General features: G+C 40.2%; 1 protein-coding gene across 1 annotated transcript in view; it reads right to left on the reverse strand.

Moving 5' to 3' along the window:
* Positions 1–8,546, reverse strand: part of SVEP1 (sushi, von Willebrand factor type A, EGF and pentraxin domain containing 1) — a gene marked incomplete at its 5' end in the record, with an annotated part of 117,384 nt that extends 108,838 nt beyond the window's left edge. The window contains one exon of the mRNA XM_084225053.1: positions 8,028–8,546. Within this exon, the coding sequence (XP_084081179.1) occupies positions 8,028–8,546 (519 nt within the window). The remainder of the gene's footprint in view (positions 1–8,027) is intronic.
* Positions 8,547–23,222: the final 14,676 nt, after the last annotated feature.

Consider the following 23,222-nt stretch of genomic DNA (forward strand, 5'->3'; position numbering starts at 1 on the left):
TACGATCACTCATTCAATATAAAAGAAATAATTTCCATTTTATAATAGTATAGAATTATCTATTCATAATGAAACCTATTTGTTATTAAGCCTATATTGAAATGGAAAAAAGTCAGTTTATTACAAAAAACACTGCATAGATTTGGTCCATATGTTCATAACAATATTAAAACAGTACATCCTAATTTATCATAGGTGGCTTCAGAAGCAGATTGGTATTTCATTCACAAAGGGAAATGGCAATACTAAGTATCTTTGCCAAAAGCTTGTGACAAATACAATTCCCATTTATCAGGAGACTGTTGCCAGGTGAAGAATTGTTTGCACCTGGTAGGTGCTTGTTCTTCAAAAACCACCAGCCTATACCTATGGAACCACACAATGCTGATTCTGTAGGAAGAAGATCTGGAAAGCAACCCAGCCCAATTCTGCAAGCTTTTACAAGTTCACCAGGCAGTCTTTGGGGCTTTCACCACAACTTTGGGATTGCCCACCACCAGGGATCACCAGTCTCCCAGGACAGAAATCATGCGCAGAGAGAAGGGAATATAAGGTAATGACTTTTGGAAAATTATTATCATATGTACTTTTTTTTTTTTCCTGGGAAAATCTATGAATATGCATGTAAAATATTAACAGGAGCTTTTTCTCCACTCAGCAAGCAAGATATTTTGGAGGAGATATCCCCTCACCGAATAAAGAATGCCTGCTTCTTAGTGTCACATCGGTGCTAAGGAGTTTTGTTTTATTTTATTGATTTTGGGTACATTGATTTTGGCTACACCTCCTGAGCTCCCTCTCTAAAAATAGCAAATATGGTGATTTCACAGTATTTTCTTTCAGTCAATATACATTGCTCTATTCTTTTCTTTTCTTTTTTGCTCAAATTGAATGAATCTTGTACCCTCTTTAGGTTTCACAAAATGAACTAAAAGTTATTCCACAGTTAAGAGGTTTTGGCTTTTAACTTTTCCCACTCTTCTCTGCACTGCTACATAGGCCTAGAAAATTGAGCTGTTACCTATCTAGAAGAAACTAACTAATAGTAAAATTTCCCTTGGATATTTCCCTAGCAAGTAATGCAATCTTAATTCAGAGAAAAGATATATCTGTAGAAATAATCTGGATATTTAAAATATTTAAACAGTTCTTTCAGTAACTGGAAGGCATGATCTGAGTAAATCTCACAACTATTTCAGACAACTTCACTGTATGGATGAAAGCACAGGCAAGGCGCTTTCATCCATACAGGTGAAAAAGCCAGGCAAGTTCATGGCCAGGAAATGTACTGACATGACATCTGAGTAAAGACTGACAGATCTAGTAATGTTCAGATGGGGGAAAAGAAGGTTTAAGGTCCTCTTACATTATACAAATACTTTATGAAGGGGGGGAGTAAAAAAGATGTATACAGAACCTTTTAATTGGTAGGATGAGGCAAGAAGCACATATTTAAACACCAACATTCCGCTTAGAGAGAGGAAGCAATATATCTGCTGCAAGAGTAATCAACCACTGAAACAGGTTTCCCAGAAGGTTTGTGGTCTCTCCATCCCTGGGTATATTCAAACACCAACTTAGACACAGTCCTGAGCAACCACAAAAAAAGCCTAAACAACCCAAAACCATCACTGGCTCTCCAATGACAGGAGCTATTACACAGAATTTTGACCCACACAGTTGTGTTAGGACTGTTGGATCTGGTGATTTGAAATTGTGTGGCTTGCAGTTTTGAGCCCTGAACTAGAAAGAATAGAATGCATCTAGTTTCCAGAAAGCAACTAACAAGCATATCCTTCATCTTCTATCATTCTGAGGTCTTCTAAACAGGACATTAAAAAACAGGCAGCGTTATGTACATAGACATTTTCTGAGCTCTTGTGCTACAAAACTTTTAACAACTTTATCAAGATTTCGCAAAGTTACTGGAGGCCTTTATAGGCTGTCATGTTGCATGCTATACTCAACATATCACTTGTTAATAGATCTCTATATGATTTAAAAAGTGAAAAATCCTAGTTTTCTTGTCTGTGAGCAGTTTCCATCATTAAAATAACAAAGATGTTATTTGATTTCCATAGTACTGCTCTGGTCTTCTGCTAATAATAAAAATGGGGACTCAAAAATATTTTACTAAATACGTAACTGATTTTCATGTATTTTCAGACCAAGCAGTCACATCACTATTGACTAGTACATCTGCCAAATATTTGTTTCCTTTGTGTTTGCCTTAAACATTTATTACTTTAAATAAGCAGGGGAAAAGAAGAAAAGCTGAACTGAATAATTAGTTCCAAAAGGACAAACACAATTCATGACCTGGCCCATCTACTGCCAGCTGTCACTGCTCAATTACCATCTGAATACTTTTAAAATATTTTTTTTTCTCTTTTTATTTTTATTTTTTTTTCCCTCCAGGACTGCTAGAATTGAACAGCACTAACACAAAGTTATGGCTGGTAAGACATGTACCAGACCAGCTGGGTGTGGGGGAGTGCTTGGGAGAGAAACCCATCTCAGCTTAACTGTTCATACTACCCATGCTTAGCAGAGCACCACGACTCTGAATGTTAAAGCTCTCTGCAGGCTGCTGCTTACATTCAAGGAGGCTCTTCATCTTCCTGGTTGAGGTAGCCAGTGAGACCTTGAACCAGAAGGAGCACTATAATTTTAACAAGAGCTTTTGTTTTGGATTGTGTTAAGGTCATAGAGAAGTAAGCAGTTCCAAAAGTTAAGCAGGGTCCTGGTCCTACAAAGAACCTCTTGCTGAAAGCAATAGTGCTTTTAATTCCTGCACCTAGAAAAGTCAGAAGATTCTTAGCATCACAAACCTGCAGCCTAACCTGCAAAATCTGACTCAGAGATTCCAATAGCACATGGAATTGGGGTCAAAGGGTAAAATATGTATCACAGAACATGCAAAATAAACATTCAGAAGTTTAATGCTGAGGCTTATGTTAGGAACTGCTGCTCAATACGATGTATTTTGCTGTAAAGGCCTCTCACAAGCTTAGGAAATTATTTAAAAATGAACAAACTTACTTTGTCCTGACTTCTTCAAAATTTGAATGCTGTGAATTTATTCTTTCTCTCAGAACAAATCACTCAGCAGCTTTTCTGGTTTGTCTTTGTATCTCTGAAGTAAAGCACATGATAAGACTGATTTCTCTGTGACAGTATATAACTTTTAAGGACTGGGGATCAGAAGGGGCTTATTGTCAGACCCTTCCAAAAAAGGCTCTGAGATGACAACAAGAAATAGTTTTCTCACGAAAAGGAATCTCTATTCCTGAAATATTTAGGATGATAGCATCCAGATACCGTAGTGGTGAAATATCCCATTCATTGTATTGTTTGTTCAGACATTACATCCGCAAGATTTGTTTTATTTTGTGCAGCAATATCTACACCAGGCTTCCAAATTACACGCTTCTGATTAGACCAAAAGGCAAGGCACAATTTTGTAAGCACAAGCAAAATAATTTTAAAGAACAGGTTTTCAACTAAAGAAAGTATTAATCCTGATTAGGCAGCCACAGATATTACGCTAAACAGAGCACTTCTTGCCTGTCCCAGCCAAAAGGTCAGAGAAAAATTAACTACTTAAAAACTCCTAAATGTAGGTATATTTCAGGCTTGGTCTAAGGGCAATGAACAATGTGCAGATGTGTATCTTGCCTCTGACCCTGCCTTATTAATCTTGTGAACAAACTGCATGCAAGGTTGGAGTATGCAGGACCAGGATTCTGCACACCACCACACTGATTAAAACTGGACACTTAGAGCTGACACCAGTGATGGTTGACAGGAACACTACTTGCAGTTTGGTAATCCCTAACTACCAGCTCTGCAATTGCAAAGGTGCTACAGAGGTAAACCAAGTTGACTTTTTGATTTTTTTTACTACCATATCTTTAACACAGACCTCCAAAGACATGCAAAAAATGCTGTCAACCTGTCAGTTAGCTCTAGTTGACCTAAGCCATAATCAGATATTTAGAGCATGATGCCAAAGATAACCTAGAATCTGCTTTTCACTCATTATTAGCTGCAGATTTTGGAGAGAACAGAGGAATGGAAATCCACAAACACATGCTGGATAACCAGACAATACACACGATGCTGAATGTTCATCTTCTCAGTGAGAGGGCATTACTTTTTTTCAAATTAAAAAAACTTAACCAAGTACATGGTAATAAAAGATTTTCAGTTCTTTAGCTTCAATAAACTTTTCATTTTAATTTGAAAATGAGATTCTGAATCTGAAAATGCATTGAAAATAAAAGCCAATTTTCCTAGTGGGTAACAATGCTGAATCCTGTACTTTGTGCTTTTGTCACAGAAGAAACAAAGCCACCATTACTTATTTAAACAAGCATTAAATAAGCATTAGAATTGTTTATCCTAAACTGATATGTGCTTACATTCTTTTGGGGGACATATTTTTAGTATTTATTAACTATAACACAGAGCATGGGATTTGACATGCTGGCTGGACATTCGTCATGCTCCCCCAAAATCACATTAGACACAAACACCAGATTTCAAAGACCAGATTCTCAGAAATGTGTGACCTTACTCAGCAGGTTACAAACCTTCCACTTGCATATACCTATACCTATACTGACTTCAATTGAGTGAAGATGAATTACAAAAACAACAAAAAAATTACCTTTTTAATGCAACAATTATTTTTATAACACAGAAATCCCAAAGGATTTCTACCTTTGGGAAGTAGAAAGCTACCACTTTGCCAGATTTTTTACAATTTACTTGTCTAAGCCTGTCTGAGTACTATCTCTGACTTCTGCTCAATAGTACTGCACATCTACAACTTCCACTTCAATTATGAAGAGAAATTGATCTCATTTTACTTCCACTGAAAGACAGAAATTAGGCTATCAGGCTATCTTCTTTTTAGAAGATACAATTTTATCAACACATTGCCACGTGGAGTAGTTCAAATAATTTTTATTTTCGTTTATTTTTTTTTTTTTAGACCACCAAAACCAATGCAGCTTCAGGATGTTTAAACTGTCCATCAAAAAAGATAGCACACCAATGCTGGCATATACATAACTGTGACTCTCAGCTGCTAAAACAAGAACCCATAAAGCTTCCATAATTGCATGATGACCCCTCATTTCTGTTTCAGAGCCCATCTGGTAACAAATACACATTCTTCCCACAAAACATAATGGGCACTGTTAGCAGTGGTTATCTCTCAGGATCAGAAGCTCCAATAGGGTTGCCCATGGGTCTCTCAACACTTTTCACCACTGAGGTCTTTTGGCTTTAGTTGCATTCCTTAGGCATCAGGAACAACACTTGCTTTAACCTGTTTGTATTTTCAATTCTGCTTTGGTTCTTTCTTGCTGTCACAACAGCTCTGTAGCTTTCCATAATGCAATAAGCAATCTGCTTAACATAAGCTGCATGTAGTTTGTGCTGTCCCACCAACTTACGCTGTGAAAAACTGCAGCCAAAGAGTTTTGAATTAATGAGCTCGGTTTCCTTCCCCTTTCTAAGACTGTTTGCATGTGCCTTAAAAGAAAGACTCCAAAAATGAGCACTTGCTAGCTCAAGCATGGCACGAAATCACAAACAGGGTGGCAAACCCAAACATCAATAGAAGTTCAGCCATTCTCATCAGGATTCTGTCTCTTGCCACTGTCTCTTGTGGTATATCTGGCATATCACATAGAATTTATCTTTAATAGACAGGGTAGGAATGCCAAAGTGTGGTCTACACAGCAAAAGTTAATAAGGACAGCTTTGGAGAGGATGCAAAGCTGCAGTGTCAAGGAGAACTCTCTTATGTTTTCAAAGAAGATGGATGTTGTGTGGTTGTGCAACAGCCTGTCAAACCAAACAGGTCTGCTTTTAGGATGATGTTTTGCTGCCACAGGTTCTGAGACAGCTACTGCTATGTAAATCTTGCTCCTGTTCACTCATGTTCCCAGGTCAGACACTAACTGCCCTGATGACCTTGCAGAATTCACTTATCTCTCTGCCTCTGTGGTTTCAGTGGAACTGTCACAGATTGAATTAACGACTTAGAGACCTACCAAAGAAGAGCGCTGCATGACGATTTAAGTGCTGGGTTTATTCTAACAAAGCACTTTCCTTCATTTTCTATTACTATAACCCATAAGTGATACAATCCCAGAGACTTTGTAATGCTTTGCAGACACTTTTGAGTTTGGAAAAGTAGCAGAGAATTCTGGTCAGAAGAATAAGGAATTCCAAGTTAAAATGTAAAAGAAAAAGAACAATTCAAAAAAAGAGACACTTTAGAAAAGTGAAAGAAGAAATAATTATGGTTGTACCAAAGGACAGTTAAAACATAAGGTAGCAGTCTAAGAGTCCAGAGGGAACAGCAGTTTTATTATACTTTAAAAACTTTCTAGATGTATTCCAACAGCAGTATTTTAAACTTATAACAGTCATTTTCTGAAGAGTGCCTAGAAAGGAGCGTATTCTCTGAAGATGTTAATTTGTCTGACATGAAGAAATCATACTGAAGAAAACCACAGTACAGTATCTTTAACCAAGAGCTAGTAAACAGACCGGAATTTAACCTTGTCATTCTATCTTAATTTTCCCTGTCACCATGTGAATATTTTTCTTCCCACATTCTTATAAGAACACAGTGTAAAATGACAGTCATGCTGTTGCAGCCACAAAGTTTAGCTGGGCTCAAGAAACTAAATTGTAGGTTTCTGAAGGGATTTTTTGTTTATTCCACGTTAAAGATATCATTAGTCAAGATTTCGTATCAAGAGGACAGATGGTATTTCTTAAGCTTATATTTTGTTTTTAACGGTTATTTTTAACTTGTATCATTAACTTTTTCACACAACACCCCTGGGATGGATATATATTGAAACATGGCTTCACAGTGGAAGATTTAATACAGGGATGTGTTTTCCTAAAGCAGGTTTGGCATGTGCAGCTCTGAGCACATTTTAAGTGAACTTGCTTTCTCCTGCCAAAAGTGAAGAAGAGAATAATCTCTGCCAATTTCATATGCCCAGCAGTGACGCACCTCTTGCAGTCTCACTCCTCAGCTCCAAATGAGAATATATAAGTGTTTCAAGACAAGTGCACCCAATGCTCAGCTACAGGACACTACCAGAAATTAGAGTAAAAAAAAAAAAAATTAAAAATTGCAAAGGAGACTTGGTTTGGTGGTTGTTTCTGAACACACAGGCCAAGTGACAAGGAAGAGCCAGGCCTAGCCTTGTAAAAAAAACTTCCTGGGTAGACTGGCTGCCCCTTGACCATCAACTGAGAAGTCTCTCCAGTATGACCAAGTGCCAACACATGTCCAGGGGCTGCCTAGACCAAATTTCTGCTATGAGTCTGTATGACAGCATGACCAGTGAATATGTTATGGTGTCTGGAAATGTTCCTGGGGACATGCCCCTGCTTATTGGTATACTGCACACAGCTCAAGGAGACCTTTGTAAGTCATCAGCAATTAAAACAGACCCCTGGTAGGCAGGTCTGACAGCCAGCGGGCACTCAAGTCCTGCTGCCATGAAACCAGGCAGGCATTTCAGACGCCAGACTTGACTCATACGTATCACTTCTGAAATTGAGACACGGGCTCCACGTCCCTTCAAAGAAGAAATTTCATACGTTTGTTTACAAGGGCATCCGAAAACACGGGAGTTGCAGGTGCAGACAGCACGGGAATATAGTGACTAATTGCTCTGACCAGACTATTCTGCATCCCACAGCACACCATTCCGCACCCCATCACACAGCCCTACACCCCTTGTAGCAGAACACCCTCGAACAACGCAGAGAGCCACATTCCCACACCGCGCACTGCCCAGCACAGCACACCGTACGCCCCAACACCCCACGCACTACCGCCACTCGCATCGCCGTGCCTTCCCTCGATGCCGACGCCTCGCCTTGCCACCGCACGCCCCGCACCGCACCGCAGCGGCGCTGCGCCTCACGGCCCCGCCGCTCGCTCCCTGCCCGCGCACCCCCCGCACCCTGCCCCGTCTCACCGCCGCCTGCTGGAAGGCGCCCTTGGTGTAGGTGCCGCCGCCGCGGTAGGCGATGGCGGGGATCTCGCGTCCCAGCAGGGCGCACTTGTGCTGCTGCGGCCGCCGCCGCGAGATGTAGTCCACGCGTGGCACCACGTTGCTGCGCGAGGAGAAGGTGACGATGGCGACGCGCGTGGCCGCGGGCACCACGGGGAAGTCGGAGAGCAGCTTTTTGACGAAGCGCAGCTCGCTGAGGAAGTTGGCCGGACCCACGCTCGACGACTCGTCCACCAGGAACACCAGCTCCAGCCGTCCGCTGCGCGCCCGCAGACGCCGCACCTGGCGCTTGAAGGCGCGCCCCAGCTTCTCCACTTTGCTCTCCGTCGTGTCGGGCAGTGGCGGCGCCTCCAGGGAGGGCGACGCGAAAGTTGGGGCGCGGAGGAGGGCGCCGGGCTGGCCGCCCGCCCGGCCCTGCGGCGCCGACGGCGACAGGGACAGCGACAGTCCCCCCCAGCAGCAGAGAGCCAGCAGGGGCCACATGGCGTGGCGGCGGGCGCGGGGAGACGCCGGCAGCCGCGGGAGAAGAGCTGCTGGTCGCCCCCTGACGCCCCACCTCTTCTCTAGCCGGAGAGGCGTCCGGCCTGCCTCTCTGTCTCCCGGCCGGCCTCCCCGCCGGCCCCCGCAGGTATCCGCGCCCTTTAATCCCCCGCGGCTGAGGCGCTGCCCCTCGCACGCCCCTCTCTCCGTTTTCCCCTCCTCGCCTTTCGGTAGCGTTCGCCCCCCCCGTCCCTCCCCGCCTCCCGCCGCCCCGTCCCGCCCCGATGGGTCCCGCACGGCTGGCGGGGCCCTGCCCGACAGCGGGGAGGGTGGCGGTCACTGGAAACGCGCCGAGCAGAAGCGAAGGGGGGCGGAAAGGCAGGATCCCCCGAAAAGTGAGGAGCGCCTTTTCCGCTCCCTCGCCGCGCGGGTTGGAGCTGCTGCTCGCGGGGACGGAGTGAGGGCTTACACGTGCTGAATTAATCGTGGTTAATTTAGCCCTTTGTTTTGCGGGGAGGATGCGCCTGCGGCTGGGAGGTTTGAAGGGTCCATATGCTCTGGTCTCGCTCCTGGCTTTGCCACAGTCTCACTCTCTTTTTCAAGGGCACACTTCAGCAGCCTGAGGACTCGGTTTTTCAACTTTCAAGATGTAGGAATACTTTATTTATGTACGTCTCACAGCAGTGACAGCAAGGTGTCCAGATACGTGGGGTGAGTGTCCACAAGGGTGTGTGCATAAAGGACAGGGACGGCACTTGCATATGTACATCAATGTGTGTTTGCAAACATATACACTGACGTAGTGACAATAAACTGTGCGTGTTATGAAAAATTCCTGGTTGCCAACTGTGACGTTACTAGCCATTTCTCCGGAGAGGTCCTGTGCTGTCTTGCTGTCTGTGAATCACTTTGGGAGAGAGATACGCTTGCAATGAGACCTCCTGCCAAATTCAGAACCCACTACTCTTCAATCAATCTCAGTACAGATTTAATTCTCAAGAATATTATGAGTTGAGAACTTGGGTTTGGTTTAGCCAGTGGTTTCAAATGGAACAGTTTCTACTGTTTCTTAATCAACTGCACTTCCAGGAGTAACAGTCTCGGAAACTAATTTCCCTGGGACAGACTAGCCATGTAAACCTGTTGATTGCAACTTTTGGCCTTTTGTTGATATTTTCCTGCTTTTACACATTTTCTACTCCTCCTCCTGAGTTTGCTTCTGTTGACATCACAGTGTGGTGGAATATGCAGGTACATTGGTGCGTTTGCAAGTTCAGCCCCACATTTACATTTACATTTGGTTGAATTATACATTCCTTACACATTGAGGCTTTTAGCTGATGGAAAGTTGATCCTGTCCTTTTGACTTCCCAGCAATACTCAAATTTCACTGCAAATGACAAGAGGCTAAGTAACAGAAAATATTATTTAATTAGGGAAATATGCATCTGATATACGCATCCAACATGTTTTTACGTGTTTTACGTTTATGGAGTAGTCCATGTGCTTCACAAAAATCTGTTTCTTGGGTAAACTTCTGCAACTCAGTGCTTGAAGAGAAAATAGAAATCAGACACTTACAGAGGCCTATGTGAAAAGCAGTTCTACTACTGAAGGATGTGCTGTGTGATGGACTGATCGGTTCATGTTATAGTGAAATGAAAGAGACAACATCATACTTGGGCTCTATGAGACCTTTTTGTCTTGAAAGGGTACCTGAAAATTGCTACAACCACTGAAGTCCTCAGCAAGTTAATTTGCTCAATTGGTCTTTGATTAAAGAAATGATTAAAGAAATGATGCTCAAATTGCATCCACTGTGGTCACACCACACCACTAGTATACCTAGTCTTCTCATCTATATTGCACTAGGCTGTAAGACTCTCTTGGTCTTTGCACAAACCAGTATGAAAGCATGGAAAAGTATAGGCAAGACGGGTCTGGTTTCTCAAGGTGCTCCTAACTGAAGAAGATCATTGCAATTATGATGTTCTGCTATTACCCCTGAGTTTTCAGATCATAGAAAGTACTTTAGTCTGGGTTAGCTTGTTGGAAATCTATCTGTCAGTTCCTTGTTTCACCCATATTTACATATTCCCAGATTCATATTTATAAATGTCGCACATTTTAGGACTCAGAAGCAGAGAAAAGAAGACATACTGAAAACACTTTTAGCAAAGGAAGAACAATTCATGTCAGCGGCCCATTGCCAGTGTGCAATCAGGTATGACTAATGGTGAAAACACAGTTAATTTCAGTCTTGGTGATCTCATCAGAATTATGAATGCAAAAAATAACACGGCAATTCTAAATTAATCCTTGGTACAGGTACAATTTTTGAAAGCATGTGTTTTCTTAAGTCACACAGACCGTCCAGTCATACTGCACAGAAGCTCTTACTGGTTTAACAAAAATAAACGTGTACAGGGCTGCAGAGTGAACTCTTCAATGCAAGATGTAAATATATCTATCTCACAGGGAGTTTGCAATAGTAGAGGAATAAGGAGGTGAACAGCTAAACTTTGACTATGGATGCAAGACTGAGATGCTAGCACAGTACTGATGTGAAACAAAATCCAGGAAAATTTGAATGGCAAGGGGAAATTTCAGTCTATGGATAATTAGTGTGCAAAAGGCTTTGAAAAGAATCAGTAAGTTGTATTTTGTGAATAATTCTCCTAATATATTTTCCCTTGTATATAACACAGGTACGTCTCTTTACATTGAATTACATTCAATCTATTTGTGCAGAGAGGAGACACCAACACATTACAATACACTGAGAAGTTAGTATCAGCATCTGTAGTAAAGGAAATCCAATGGTAGGAGGGAAGGAGTGAGGGCAGCCAAAGAATTCAAGTCTGCTCCTAATGTGACTTAACAAAACCCTAGAATAATTTCTGGAATAAACTGAAACTTAAAAGCTTGGACTCAGCATGCAAAATCCTCAAGAAAGTATTTTATCCATGAGGCTGTACTTGCAAAAGAAAGTGTTGTCTTGCTGATGTTGAAGGTCATGTATGTATGTGTAAGCAGCAAGAATTCTGTTCACTATATGTTCACTAAGCTTTTCTGAAAGCAGCATTTTCAGGGGAAATCTCTGTTGCAGTGAAATTGCCTTCTCCAAGCCTGCCTGCCAGCTTTTTGCAAATCCTTTCCATGTTGGTGTGCTTAAGCCCTCTTCTTTTGATGGTCTTTTCCCTGTTGTATTCATGCATATTATTTGTTCTTTGGTTCATACTGATCTGTAGCAGATGGGGAGGTGGAGAGCAGAAGGAGTTTTTTCCCACTTTAAGTGTCCCTGATGGTCAAAATATCTGCCCTGGCCTTTGTTACTTGAACAGAAAATGCAGGTTTAATGTGGCTTCTGATGACAGGGTACTTAAGAAGGTGGTGCTGGACTGTGACTCCATTCCATTGCAAAATAGCAGGTAATAAAAAAAAATTAGATCTTGTGAATAAACTGTCTTTGTCATGTGACAGAAGAGGGCTGACTGGCCCTGAAAAGGAAAGCTTAAGAGCACCACTTCAGCCGCTTTTACAATCGCATTACTGTATCTCTTTATTGTCTTATTAAAATCCACAGACTTGGTGAATTCCAGTAATTCTTTACTGTCTCCCCACAAGATCATATGGTCATTTAACACCACTCTGATTACTAAACAAAAGGGAAATCTTTACCCCCAGTTAAAAACCCTTCTGCAAACAAACAGTCTGAGGACTGCTGTCCTTTAGCCAAATAGCTTTTTGCTTGAATTACTCAATGAAACATGGCCAAGCATCTTTCCAAATATGGAGAAGAAAAGCATTGTTTCCCCCCCTTCATGTTCCCCCAAATACAGCTGGACAGAGTACATCCTTGTACTCAGCCCACACAGTATTTGTGCCTGCAGAGACAGCACCACAATATCACATACCCTGCAATTTTTGAAGGAATGCAGGTCATTTTTGTTTTTACGGTAAGGATGTTCTGCTAGCAACTTTGTACCACAGTGGAAACCCAGCTGCAACTGAAATGTTAGGTCTTCTGCAGTGAATTTTACAGCATTCTAGATTTTAGCTAAACTAGAGATAAAATTACAGCTTAAGAACTGAAATCAGAGCCTGATGTTAGTTAAGCTCGTTCTAAGACTCTCTTTGTGCTCAAGCATACAGCGTCCATCTGGGGAAATCTAACACGGTATGTAGCTAGCAGTGCTAGGCTTTCTTCCCCTTCAGCCTTTGCCAGGGTACAGGATTACTCTGTGCTGTCCACTTCCCCTTGCAGATGTCAGGGAAGTATTTCAGCAGGGGGTGTTTAAGGAGTATTTCAGCAGGGGGTGTTTAAGGAACTATATGAGGAGGAAAGCTTTCAGGAACAGCATTTACAGAGTAGGGATAGAAATACTTTCATTCTCTTTAAATGAAAGCAGCAGAGCTATTGTAGGAAAGGGGGAGAAAGAAAGGGCTTTGGGAAGTTGGTTTATCCTCTTTCTTCCTGTGCCCTCTAGGACAAAGAACACGTCCAGATCCTGACTCCTGGGATGTGTCTTCTCCTCTTGGCTGAGAACCTTCACCTCCCAGTGCTGCAGCGCCTTACCTGCTTGCAGCTTCATTTATTGCCCTCAGAATATAGCAAAGATCAAGCAAGACTGCAGTCTTGTTGCAAAGCAGGGTCTGCTCTTGGAAGCTCCCTATGTTGGAATGCATTGCTGGAACACACTGTCTCAGCACTTTCTGACAGTTAAAATTTCAAATTTTTTTTCGGGGCAATAGTGAAAGGACAGTGGAGGAGAGCATTATACAGGATGGATTGTGTGTTCAGTACTGAGGAGCCAAAGTTAGGCTATCAAGATCTTAGTCATAAAATTGGAGAGGATTTTTGGGCCATTTTAGGCCTCAGTCGTAAACAGAACATATGGAGGAAACAAAGAATTTTCTATAAATATAAGAGTATTCTCAAGGAGGAGGAATAAAAGGAGATTAAGCTCTTAAATAATCACTTTTTTATCATTAAAAGTTGGGAGAGATACTTTGCAATCCTTTCAATACCAATAACTCACTGGCTGTAATTATTTTAAGATAAATTTTCCAGGGCTAGAAACTTGAGGTCCAGACTTCCCACATAAATACTGTTTAAACACACACAAATTGAAGGCAGTCAGTTTTGATTTACACACACAGATCCCATTGACACCTCTGGGAGTTCTGACACAGACTGAAGAGAAGACATAGCACTGAAATGAGAGCAAAATGTCTGTCCACACGACTTTGGAAAAAGATCACTATGTAGGAGGAGAAGTGTCAGCCTGCCAAAAATTGCTCCTTTCAGGCAGAGGTCTGTGCGTTTTAGTTTTCAGCGGACCAAACAAGCATTTGAACAAGCCAAATTATGGGTTATTAGTTCAAGTTATTAAAAAAAAAAAAACAAGATTCGTATTGCTCCTCAGTATTCAGACAATGATGAAGTTTAGTCATAAGAATCTTGTTTTCACTGGTGGACAAGCCAATACACAATAAGGATTTCATATGGCTGGCTTCCAAGACTAAAAAAAAGGTAGGCAAAATCAAAACATCTGCTGGTCTCTGTTTGCACAGCAGATGTTCACTACACTTCTAAGTTGAGCTTTTCAGAATTCATGAAGCATACTTTATCCATAAGCACACAATCAGTCTGTCTTCGGCCTACAACATTCATGCTAAAGTGAGTATATTCTACACCCTGAAGTATGTGCTGTATGATTTTTGAAAGATCCAGGCAAACACTGAATGTGAGAAAAACTTGGATGGCACCTTTCATCATAAAAGACAAGTTCATATTCAAGGTAACTTTAAGATTCTGAAAACTCCAGTGGGGCAGGACAAAAGATGTAGACAAAGTCTGTAGGGTGAAGCCCATTTATGACATTTTTTTCTCCTGAATAAGCTGGTACAATTTAAAAATAGGTTTGGTAGACAGGCTATTCCAGGTTGCTTCTTCAAAACTTGCTGTATATTTTAGCCTTGAAGTACAAAGGCACTGTCAGTCTTTCCCTCTGCTAACTTATTGCATAGAGGTACTGCTGATTGTGTACGTGTCCTTCTCAAGATATTCTACACTAACCCAGCAGAGAGGTGCTCTAGGATAATGAGGGAAAATTTATAAACTCTCTTTGCTATGTCAAATAGGCTCCAAAGCATCTAAGAAATGGCCTTCACAAACATGACTGGAAAGTGCTTTTCTGAATGAGTAGTGCAGTTCTGTAATTTCCAGAAGTCCTGAAGTTTAAGGAGTAAGGGAAAGAAGGTTTGGGGCATGCAGAGCAGTTCTTCCCAATTGCAGCTGAAACTCACAAGCAGGAGAAGTGTGACTTTCATCTGTGGTTAAAGAAAGGACTCCAGTTTCAAGAGATACAGCTACCTTATTAAAATTCACACAACTTCTAGTATTGCATGTGAATATGAAATATTTTGGATGTGCATTTGAGTTACTATGATGAAAATAATGTTCTCTGACAAGAAATTATCTTCAGCTTGGTGACAACAACTGAAAAGAGGCGTGATGGTGTCCTGAGTTGTGTGAGTGCCCTTGCTTGGGGAAGCCATGAGGTTGTGGCCTTCCCATGCCATTATGGTTTTGTTACAGCTGGTGAAACCTGTGGGTAAAACAAGTTCTCTTTTTGTTAATATTATTAATATTGCTGTTGTTATGGTGCATGTCTTATTTCACTGCTTTGTGCCTTCTAGAAATCGTTACCTCAACCCATAGTCTCTGCTTTTGTCCCTCACTTTACCAGAAGGGGTGGGGGGAAGAGGAGCATCTTACTTGGGGTTTCATTTCCAGCTAGAGGAAATCAACACAGAAGAAGGAATAGGATAATATATTATGAGGAAAAACAGAGTTGATGAACAGAGAGAGACCTCACTATCATTTCTAATAAAAAAAAATTACATGATATTAAATGGATATGTTGGGACCTCTCTTAAAAGGAGATGCTTCACATGCCAGTGTGTAGTCAAGCACTTGAACTCTAAGCCTCTATAGTAATACAGAGGGTGCCTCAACATTTGTGTGCAGAAAAACTGTGGAATAAAAATCCTCCAGTGCCAGTGTTCTCCAACAAAGTACAAATAATCTCTTCCACCTCTGAAAGCATTAAGTGGTGTACCCCAGATTTTAAAAGAGTATTAACTATACTTGTTTATCTTTAAACTGTTTCTTAGAATATATTAGTTTAAAGTGTTTAGTTAAATTAGGTAAAACTGTTTCCTAGAATTTATTTGTTAAAAGACTTGCACATAGCCAGATCCTTATTCCAGTCTGGCTCGCTATATTCATACAACCTCCCTCTCCCTCTGTATATGAGTTTTAATGCATATTACCCACAATATTATTTTGAAATTAAACCAGCCCAGGACTGAAGATGTGAGAAATTGAAGTGCTTTCAGAATTACTGTGATACACATCTAGGACAAAGAGCTTTTAGAATCACAGTGCCACAGGAAAGAAAATATACAAGGTTAGAGAAAGAATGCACTCTTTCTCCCTTACAGAAAGAAATGTGAGTTCCTTAGCTAACTTCAGGGACAGCAGTAATAATTAACTTTGAGCTCAGGATGCGAGCAGACAAAAACTGAAATGAAAGCTAGATCAGCAGAAAGGTCCAATTACCTGTTTTACACATTAATGAGGGCAGCACTGGGGCGTCCCAGCCAACAGTCGTGTCACAATACTGGGACAGCTGGAAGAGTGTTGGCCTCCATCCTGTACTCTTCTAGACATCTGCCGCATCTTTTCTGTCCTAACAGCAGGTACACTCAGCACCCAAAGAGCTTACAAACCCTTGTTTGAAGTCACTCACACAACCATGCCACATCCCTTTTGTCAGCCTATCAGAAGTTAAAGCAAACAGAAAGGAGGACATGCTGTGTTTTGCATTTGGCTCCCTCGCCCACTTAAAATCACACCAAAGGTCTATGTGTTTGCAGCAGTTAAACTAAAAAAGTGTTTTGGAGTAAGCTTAAGATGTCTTTAAGCAGTCTGACCTATTTGGTTCATGTGTTTTTTTGTTTTTTTTTTTTTCTGGTTGAAGGGACAAACAGGTTATAGCCTCTTATTGTTAACAGTCCAAAGTGTCTCCTTTCCTGCCTGGTTAATGAAGGCTAGGTAATACTAAGATTTCAGCAAAACAAAAATAAACATCAGGAACTCAAACTGAGACTCAGTGTGTTGGGACTAATTCTTCCATGCATATTTAAGCATAGTTCATATTTATTACTGATGGAAATTTTGTCAAAATAAGGTCTAAGAAAGACACCAAAGTTTGGACGGACTTTGGAAATCACTGAAGCCAATGGAGACATGGCAGCTGACACCATTTCAGAATCCCAGATTTGTGTCTGAAGCTAATCATCTAAATATTATACCTGTATTCTCTTGTGGGGAGGAAAAAACTGCCTTTCTGTCTTCACGCCTATGTGTCCATGTAAGTGATGGCCCGGATTCTGTCTGTCTGGTGCAAGAAGACACATCAGTGTGATGAGCTCTATGTTTAGTGTACTCCTCTCTCTGTACAGTAATCATGTCCGGAACCATATCTTGCTTTTTACCTTTTCCATGGTCTTGTATTTTGTCTACTTGTCACAAAGATTTTCTATGCATGTGTCAGCAGATCAGTATTGCATGACTAAAAAGGAGAGAGATGAATCTAGTTCAGTCAACATATGTTCTCACTTCTATTGTTTTTGATATTTCCCTTAGATGAATTTTCTCAGCATGTAAAGCATGATCCTCAAATGAAATAAAATAATGATTATTATCAGAAAGGCAATCAATAAAGTTAATTGCTATCTCTTTGAAAAGTGTGTGGTAGAAGATGATTTGTACAATCTTTTGTCAATGGGCAACTAGTAATAAAAACTCACCACTTTGAAAAAATTGTTGTATGTGTCAGTACTGTCACTATTCATGAAAATATCATGGGAAAAAAGATGTAGAATATATTTCTTGGAATAAATTTACTGTATGTTGTATAAAGCCTATTTTTGTTATAAAGAGGAATAAATTATTTTTTCCCCACTGAAATTTCCAGAGGTGTGCAAAAATTAAGTAATGATGAAAAGTCATATCTAATCAACTTAGTGGTACTGTACTACTCTTTCATTTTATAAAGCTGTTCTACTTATGTGTACCTTTGTACTCTCTTCTTGTTCCAGGCACAGTTAACTGAAACTGTATTTTAAAGTCATTGTAATTTCATCTGGCTTTTCAGTGCCATATTCACTGAAGTCTTTATTATTCAATTGCTGGTTTAGTTTGCATTAGACAGCAAGTTTTGGCATAGATTTGGTCTAACGATCTCCATTCTGTTGCTGTGATGTAGTTTTTGTCATCAGTGAATAAACATTCTGACTCTATAGTGAGTGCTGTGGGCAAGGACAGAGATGTCCAGGGAGGGAAGAGCTTTGGCTGAGGGTAGCTGAGCAGGGAGGACTTCATTCTTCTTCAGCAGTGTCTCATCCTAAGACATGCCAGGTTACAGAGCTGTTATCAGTACCATGCACTTAATAGCGGTGCATGACCAAGATCAGCTTCAATTAGAATCTACTTCTTGCAGCTTTGCAGTCTCCATCATCAGGGATGTTACAACCCCATTGTCTAGGTGAGTTATGACAGTTTGGTGGATCCTGGTATGACTGTCATAGCTTATGGATCGCTAAGAGAATCAATCAATTTAGAGTTGGCTCAGATCAAGTCTCTTAAGATTATATGAGTTAAAGCTTTAACCACAGATGTCCAACAGAAACCTGGGCTGGAATCATCTTACAGTAGTGTGGAGAACTTATCTTGCAGGATATAAATAATACCTACTCACATGCAGGAAGGGAAATTCCAGGGCTTGTTAGTAGTGGCCATTAAGCAGGAACTGAAGATCCTGGATCGTGAATTGTATGTGCAAGTATTTTGGTTCTGTTTTGCTTTTTTCTTTTCTATTGGTGGTTCTCCTTCCAAGCTTTGCATTTGCATTTTCCTTCCTCATCATTTGACTGTACACACAAAACATATGCTCTTGATTTTATCCCCTCTTTTAAACGTATCAGTGCAGTACCATGATATCAGGATTCAGTAAACAGGTTGTGTTCTGATCTTTCAAATAGACCCTTTAGGCCTCCAAATACGGATGGCACCTGTGCAGGCTTCTACACTGATTTTAAATTCTAATTTTAAATTTGAGTAGACTCAGGTGGTGATGATATATACACACCAAGAAAAGGGGGACAATTTCTGTTCAAATATTTAGGATACTATTAGTTTCCACAATGAACTGACAAAAATATCTTCTTAGATACTATCCTTAAAAGGTCTTTCTTGACATCAGAAGAAGTGCCATAAAAGAACATAATTGGTTTGAAAAATCTCTCTGTGAATGAAAGCAATGGCTTGTTTCACCTCAGTTTAAATACTCTTTTGCACTCAAAGTTTCTTGCTTATAAACACCAATTTCCCCATTTATTTACAATTGATCACATGCACTTGCAAAATCATTCCTCAAGGAATGCTCTTTTTTTATTCTTCAGAAGTACAAGAATTACTTCACTTTTTTGTTACTGTGTTGGTTTTTTTTTGTGCATGTGCAAGTGTCAGTCCATGGGTTACACTTGTTAGATAAAGCTTGTTAAGGTGTTTACAGGTTGCATCGTATAATGTAATTTAAAAAGGAAACACCAAGATATTTGGAAGCAATTTTGTCACTTAATAACAGTAATGGGGGCGTACAGTCTTTGTTGTTAGTATCTCAAGAAGCTTTCAGAAGCGACTGTCCCTGCCCTTCCAGGTAAAGACCATATGTTAACTCTTTAAGAACATTGTAGATACCCCCAGCTGTGGGATTCACATTATCTGAACCGGAGAAAGGCAGTGAGAGAAGCAGAGAAAAGAATGATCAAACCAATTCTTGTCTCATTTGCTGTGCCTGTGTTTGTGCAGAAGAAGAATGCAGTATGGAGATTGTTTACCCAGAGTGGCGGCGTTTTGTTTCCTCAGCCTGTCAGGGCCAAGCGTGTGTGTGTGTCGGGACTGTCGGCTGACAGCCACGAGATTCTGAGCAGCTGAGATGAGTTGGGTGTTTCTGCAGATTCAGTTTAGATGTAATGTAATACAGGGTAATATAATATTGAATAATGTAGTGTAATAAAGTAAGTAATTAACCTTCTGATAAGATGGAGTCCTCCTCATCATTCCTCATGGACCTTGGGCAAAACATCACCAGTACCTAACAAGTAGCCATTTATGTAAACTAAGCGCCTTAAAACACCCCAGCTTCACTGGGACCCAATCATAAAATGGTTCTTTTTGCTGAGGATAAGATCACCTTTTTCCTCTGCTTCTATGTGCTAGGCCCATGTGAGCAGAAGCTTGCTTTCTTCTCCTCTCTTGTTGCTGTTGATGAGGATTTTCACTTTCATGTAGACATGGTGGTTTGGACAAAAAAATGTGGAACAAATCTTATTTACTTAAAATTAGAGGAATGAAGAAACAGTGGAGTGATTTCCAGATGTATTTCCAGACCTCTTACCACAACCACTGAAAAAAGGGTAATTTTTTCCCCCCACAGAGATTTAGTATCATTTAATTGATAAGCCCTTCAAGAACTATAGAAGGTCAAAGTGTCTCGTTCCTTCTAAGAATTATTCAGTCTCCCTAACCAGGAATTTTGCAGATTTTCATGTTACACTTGCAAAAATAAACTGATTAGGAGTGTAATATCACTGTATTTTTTAAAAATGTGAGAAAAAGGACTACAGTATATCACAAATCTGTATTGTTGATTACAGGTTGTGAAAGTTTTGATGTCAAAAAATGCATAAAGTACATACATATGCTTTTTTAAATGTTCCTTTTATTTGTTGAACCCTTAAAAATATCTGTATAGACAAGAGGGAAGAGGAAACCTAATGGTGCATAAAATCTTAAACTGAATTTTACTACTGTGGTATCCTTAAAAAACAATTAGTTATGATGCTGAAAATAATTCTTGCACTCCCATAGATTTATGATCAACAAAATTCTCAATTTTTCTTCTGTCTTTTGTTTTGTCCCATGCAATCTGAAGTTCATAGCTGCAGGAGTTGCCAGCAGGCCTACCAAAAGTCATACAAAATTGATATGCATACATGCATTTTATGCTTCAGTTCATGAAAGTAACTCTGGTTAGGAAAGACATGCATGATAAAACCTCTCAAAATCAAAACCAAGTCCAGTGACAGCTAAAATTCACTCTGAAGTCATTAAATAGCTGGATTTCAAAAGAAGAGTACGAAATTTTAACTCCCAAGTAAAGTTTGCAGAACTGAAATTGACACAGTAATGGAAACTGCTTTTTTGTCCTTAATGAAAGGCTACAAGATCACAGAAATGTTTCTTTTTGTGAAAGACTAGTGAGAGTTTTGAAACCTGTTAATTGCTTCACTAAATTTTGTTTCTTTATTATCAGCTGCATAGGTTACAAACCATCAAGCAAGAACCTTTCAAAATAACGAATATAGGCAGGACCTAGTTGAGCATTACTTTTCCCCTCTCTATTAAACATAAGGAGGAACTATTTTTCCTCTTTCATAATTTCCCTTTAATTGTTTACTTTTGCTTCTTTCTCCTGTGAGCACATTTGAGATTTTACTATAAGGATACATCTTTCTACAGTGTCAAAACTCAGGAGCAGCCTCCCTTCTCCTAGAGAACACCTCAGAAAAACCCAGGTTAGAAAGATGATGAATTCTTGGGAAGCTGTGGGGTATAAGGGAAGCAGTTGCCCTTTACATGTAGTGGCTAGTTTTCTTACTCCAGGTGGTAGGAAAGAAGGGAGAGTGCTTTTCCAGTTTTAAAGGCTAGGGTCAGCCATTCTTTTTTGGTGTTGAATATACCATTATGGGTAAGTACAATGGCTGCTAGTGAGCCATGCTGTAGAATGCAATGGAGCTGGAGGTACTTTTCTAATGTAAATACTGAAAAGGAAGAACAGGAAATGAAGTATCTATTAGAAAAATAAATATTAGAGCATTTCATCCTCTTCCTGTGTCTTTGGCACGACTGCTTGTCTCAAGCCTTCTCCCCAGAGTACAGATGCAGTGAAATGAAGTGTCCACTGTTGTACCTATGACCAAAGTGTGGTGTTTCCCTGAAATCTAAACCATTGCCTCACCTTATGACCTCGGGGTGAAATGGACCTGTTGATGACTCTGGATGGTTGCTCCTAGAGGATAGCCAAGAATGGAGGCCTTAAAGGTCACTAACAAAGGTTAAGATAAAGACCATGAGGGGAGCTGGAAAGCAGAAGGGGCTAAAGACACCTATTTTCAATGATTTAAACTGAATCATGGAAGCTACAGAGGCAAAAATTCCTCCAACAACCCACTGCACTAAGCTTAAGCAAAGCCAGATCAATTGCAAATAAAGACAGATGAACTTCATCAGAACAAAACAAGGAAGGATTTGAGACTTATCTAGATAAATGGGATTTTGATGTTAGAGCATGGCTTTTCTCATGAGCATAATTTATTTTAATTATCCTGCACATGGAATAAGAGGATGCTTTGGACAGAAGGAATTTTGCTCAGACATCTTGACCTAATTAGGAGTGCATTGACATTTTATATTTGAATTCTGTCACTAACATGCACATGACCTTGGAAAGTCACATTGATTATTGTTTCATAAAACAATCTTTGACAGTCACATAAAGCAAAGTGGGAAAGCTCATTTATTTTTCTGGGCTCTGAATATAAAAAGATTTGACCACTTGACACATTAAGATTCTAAGATCACTACACAACTATGTTTAAAAACTTTAACTTCCTTGGCCTGCCTTGTTAAATAGTCTACATAGTTGTGGCTAAAGGTTAAATGGCAAAATGCTAAGTTCACCGGCAAATGTTCTGGCATCCTATGGGTGAGCATATAGAACATACAAAATGTGCTCCTGCACTGTGAGAACAAATAAAAGCAGCATGAAGTACATGAGTCCTTCTGGAAAACTTATGGCTCTGCTCTACTGACATGGTTTTTTTAGGTGCTCTCCACACCACAGGATTGTTTGTTTGTTTTTTGTGCCTTTTAAAATTTTGTTTTTTAAAACTTATTTTCAAGAGGAACAGGTAAAATTATGTTCAGACAGTAAATGTAGGACTAAGAAAGGACTAAAAGATATTAAAAGCATAACTTAATTCCCCTCATCCAAAAAAAAAAAAAAAAAAAAAAAAAAAATCCTAGTATCCTAGAAAGGTTTCCCAGAGTATTTCTGTTGTTTTCTTTGCCTTTGAGCTGGGGCTGGTACGGACCTGTCAGATCTGCAAAGTGGCACTTGGTTTAGAGTTCATAGACTCACTAGATATGCCCAAAGTCTTTCAAAATGATTTACCAAACATGATTTTGTCTTACATACAGTTTGAGAGGATTCTCAAGCCAAACATGACAGATTTGCTGCTGAGAGGTGGAAAGTGTGTGCTCAGAACTTCTGTGTCAGGGGAGATCTATTTTGTAATTACTCTGCCTCCTAAAAACGTTGAAAAAGCTTTGTTTTTCCTTTAGCACATGTTGAAAATAAGTTTTGAAGGCTTGAGAGCGGTTGTGAAACAGCCATCCTCTGGCAAATTCTGTTGTTTTTGCCTTCCAAATGTTTTAAATTTTGTCTAGAATGCCATTTCATTTCTGAGAGCTGCAGGAAA

This window comes from Fringilla coelebs (genome assembly GCF_963513975.1).
Source record: "Fringilla coelebs genome assembly, chromosome: Z".
Lineage (NCBI taxonomy): Eukaryota > Metazoa > Chordata > Aves > Passeriformes > Fringillidae > Fringilla > Fringilla coelebs.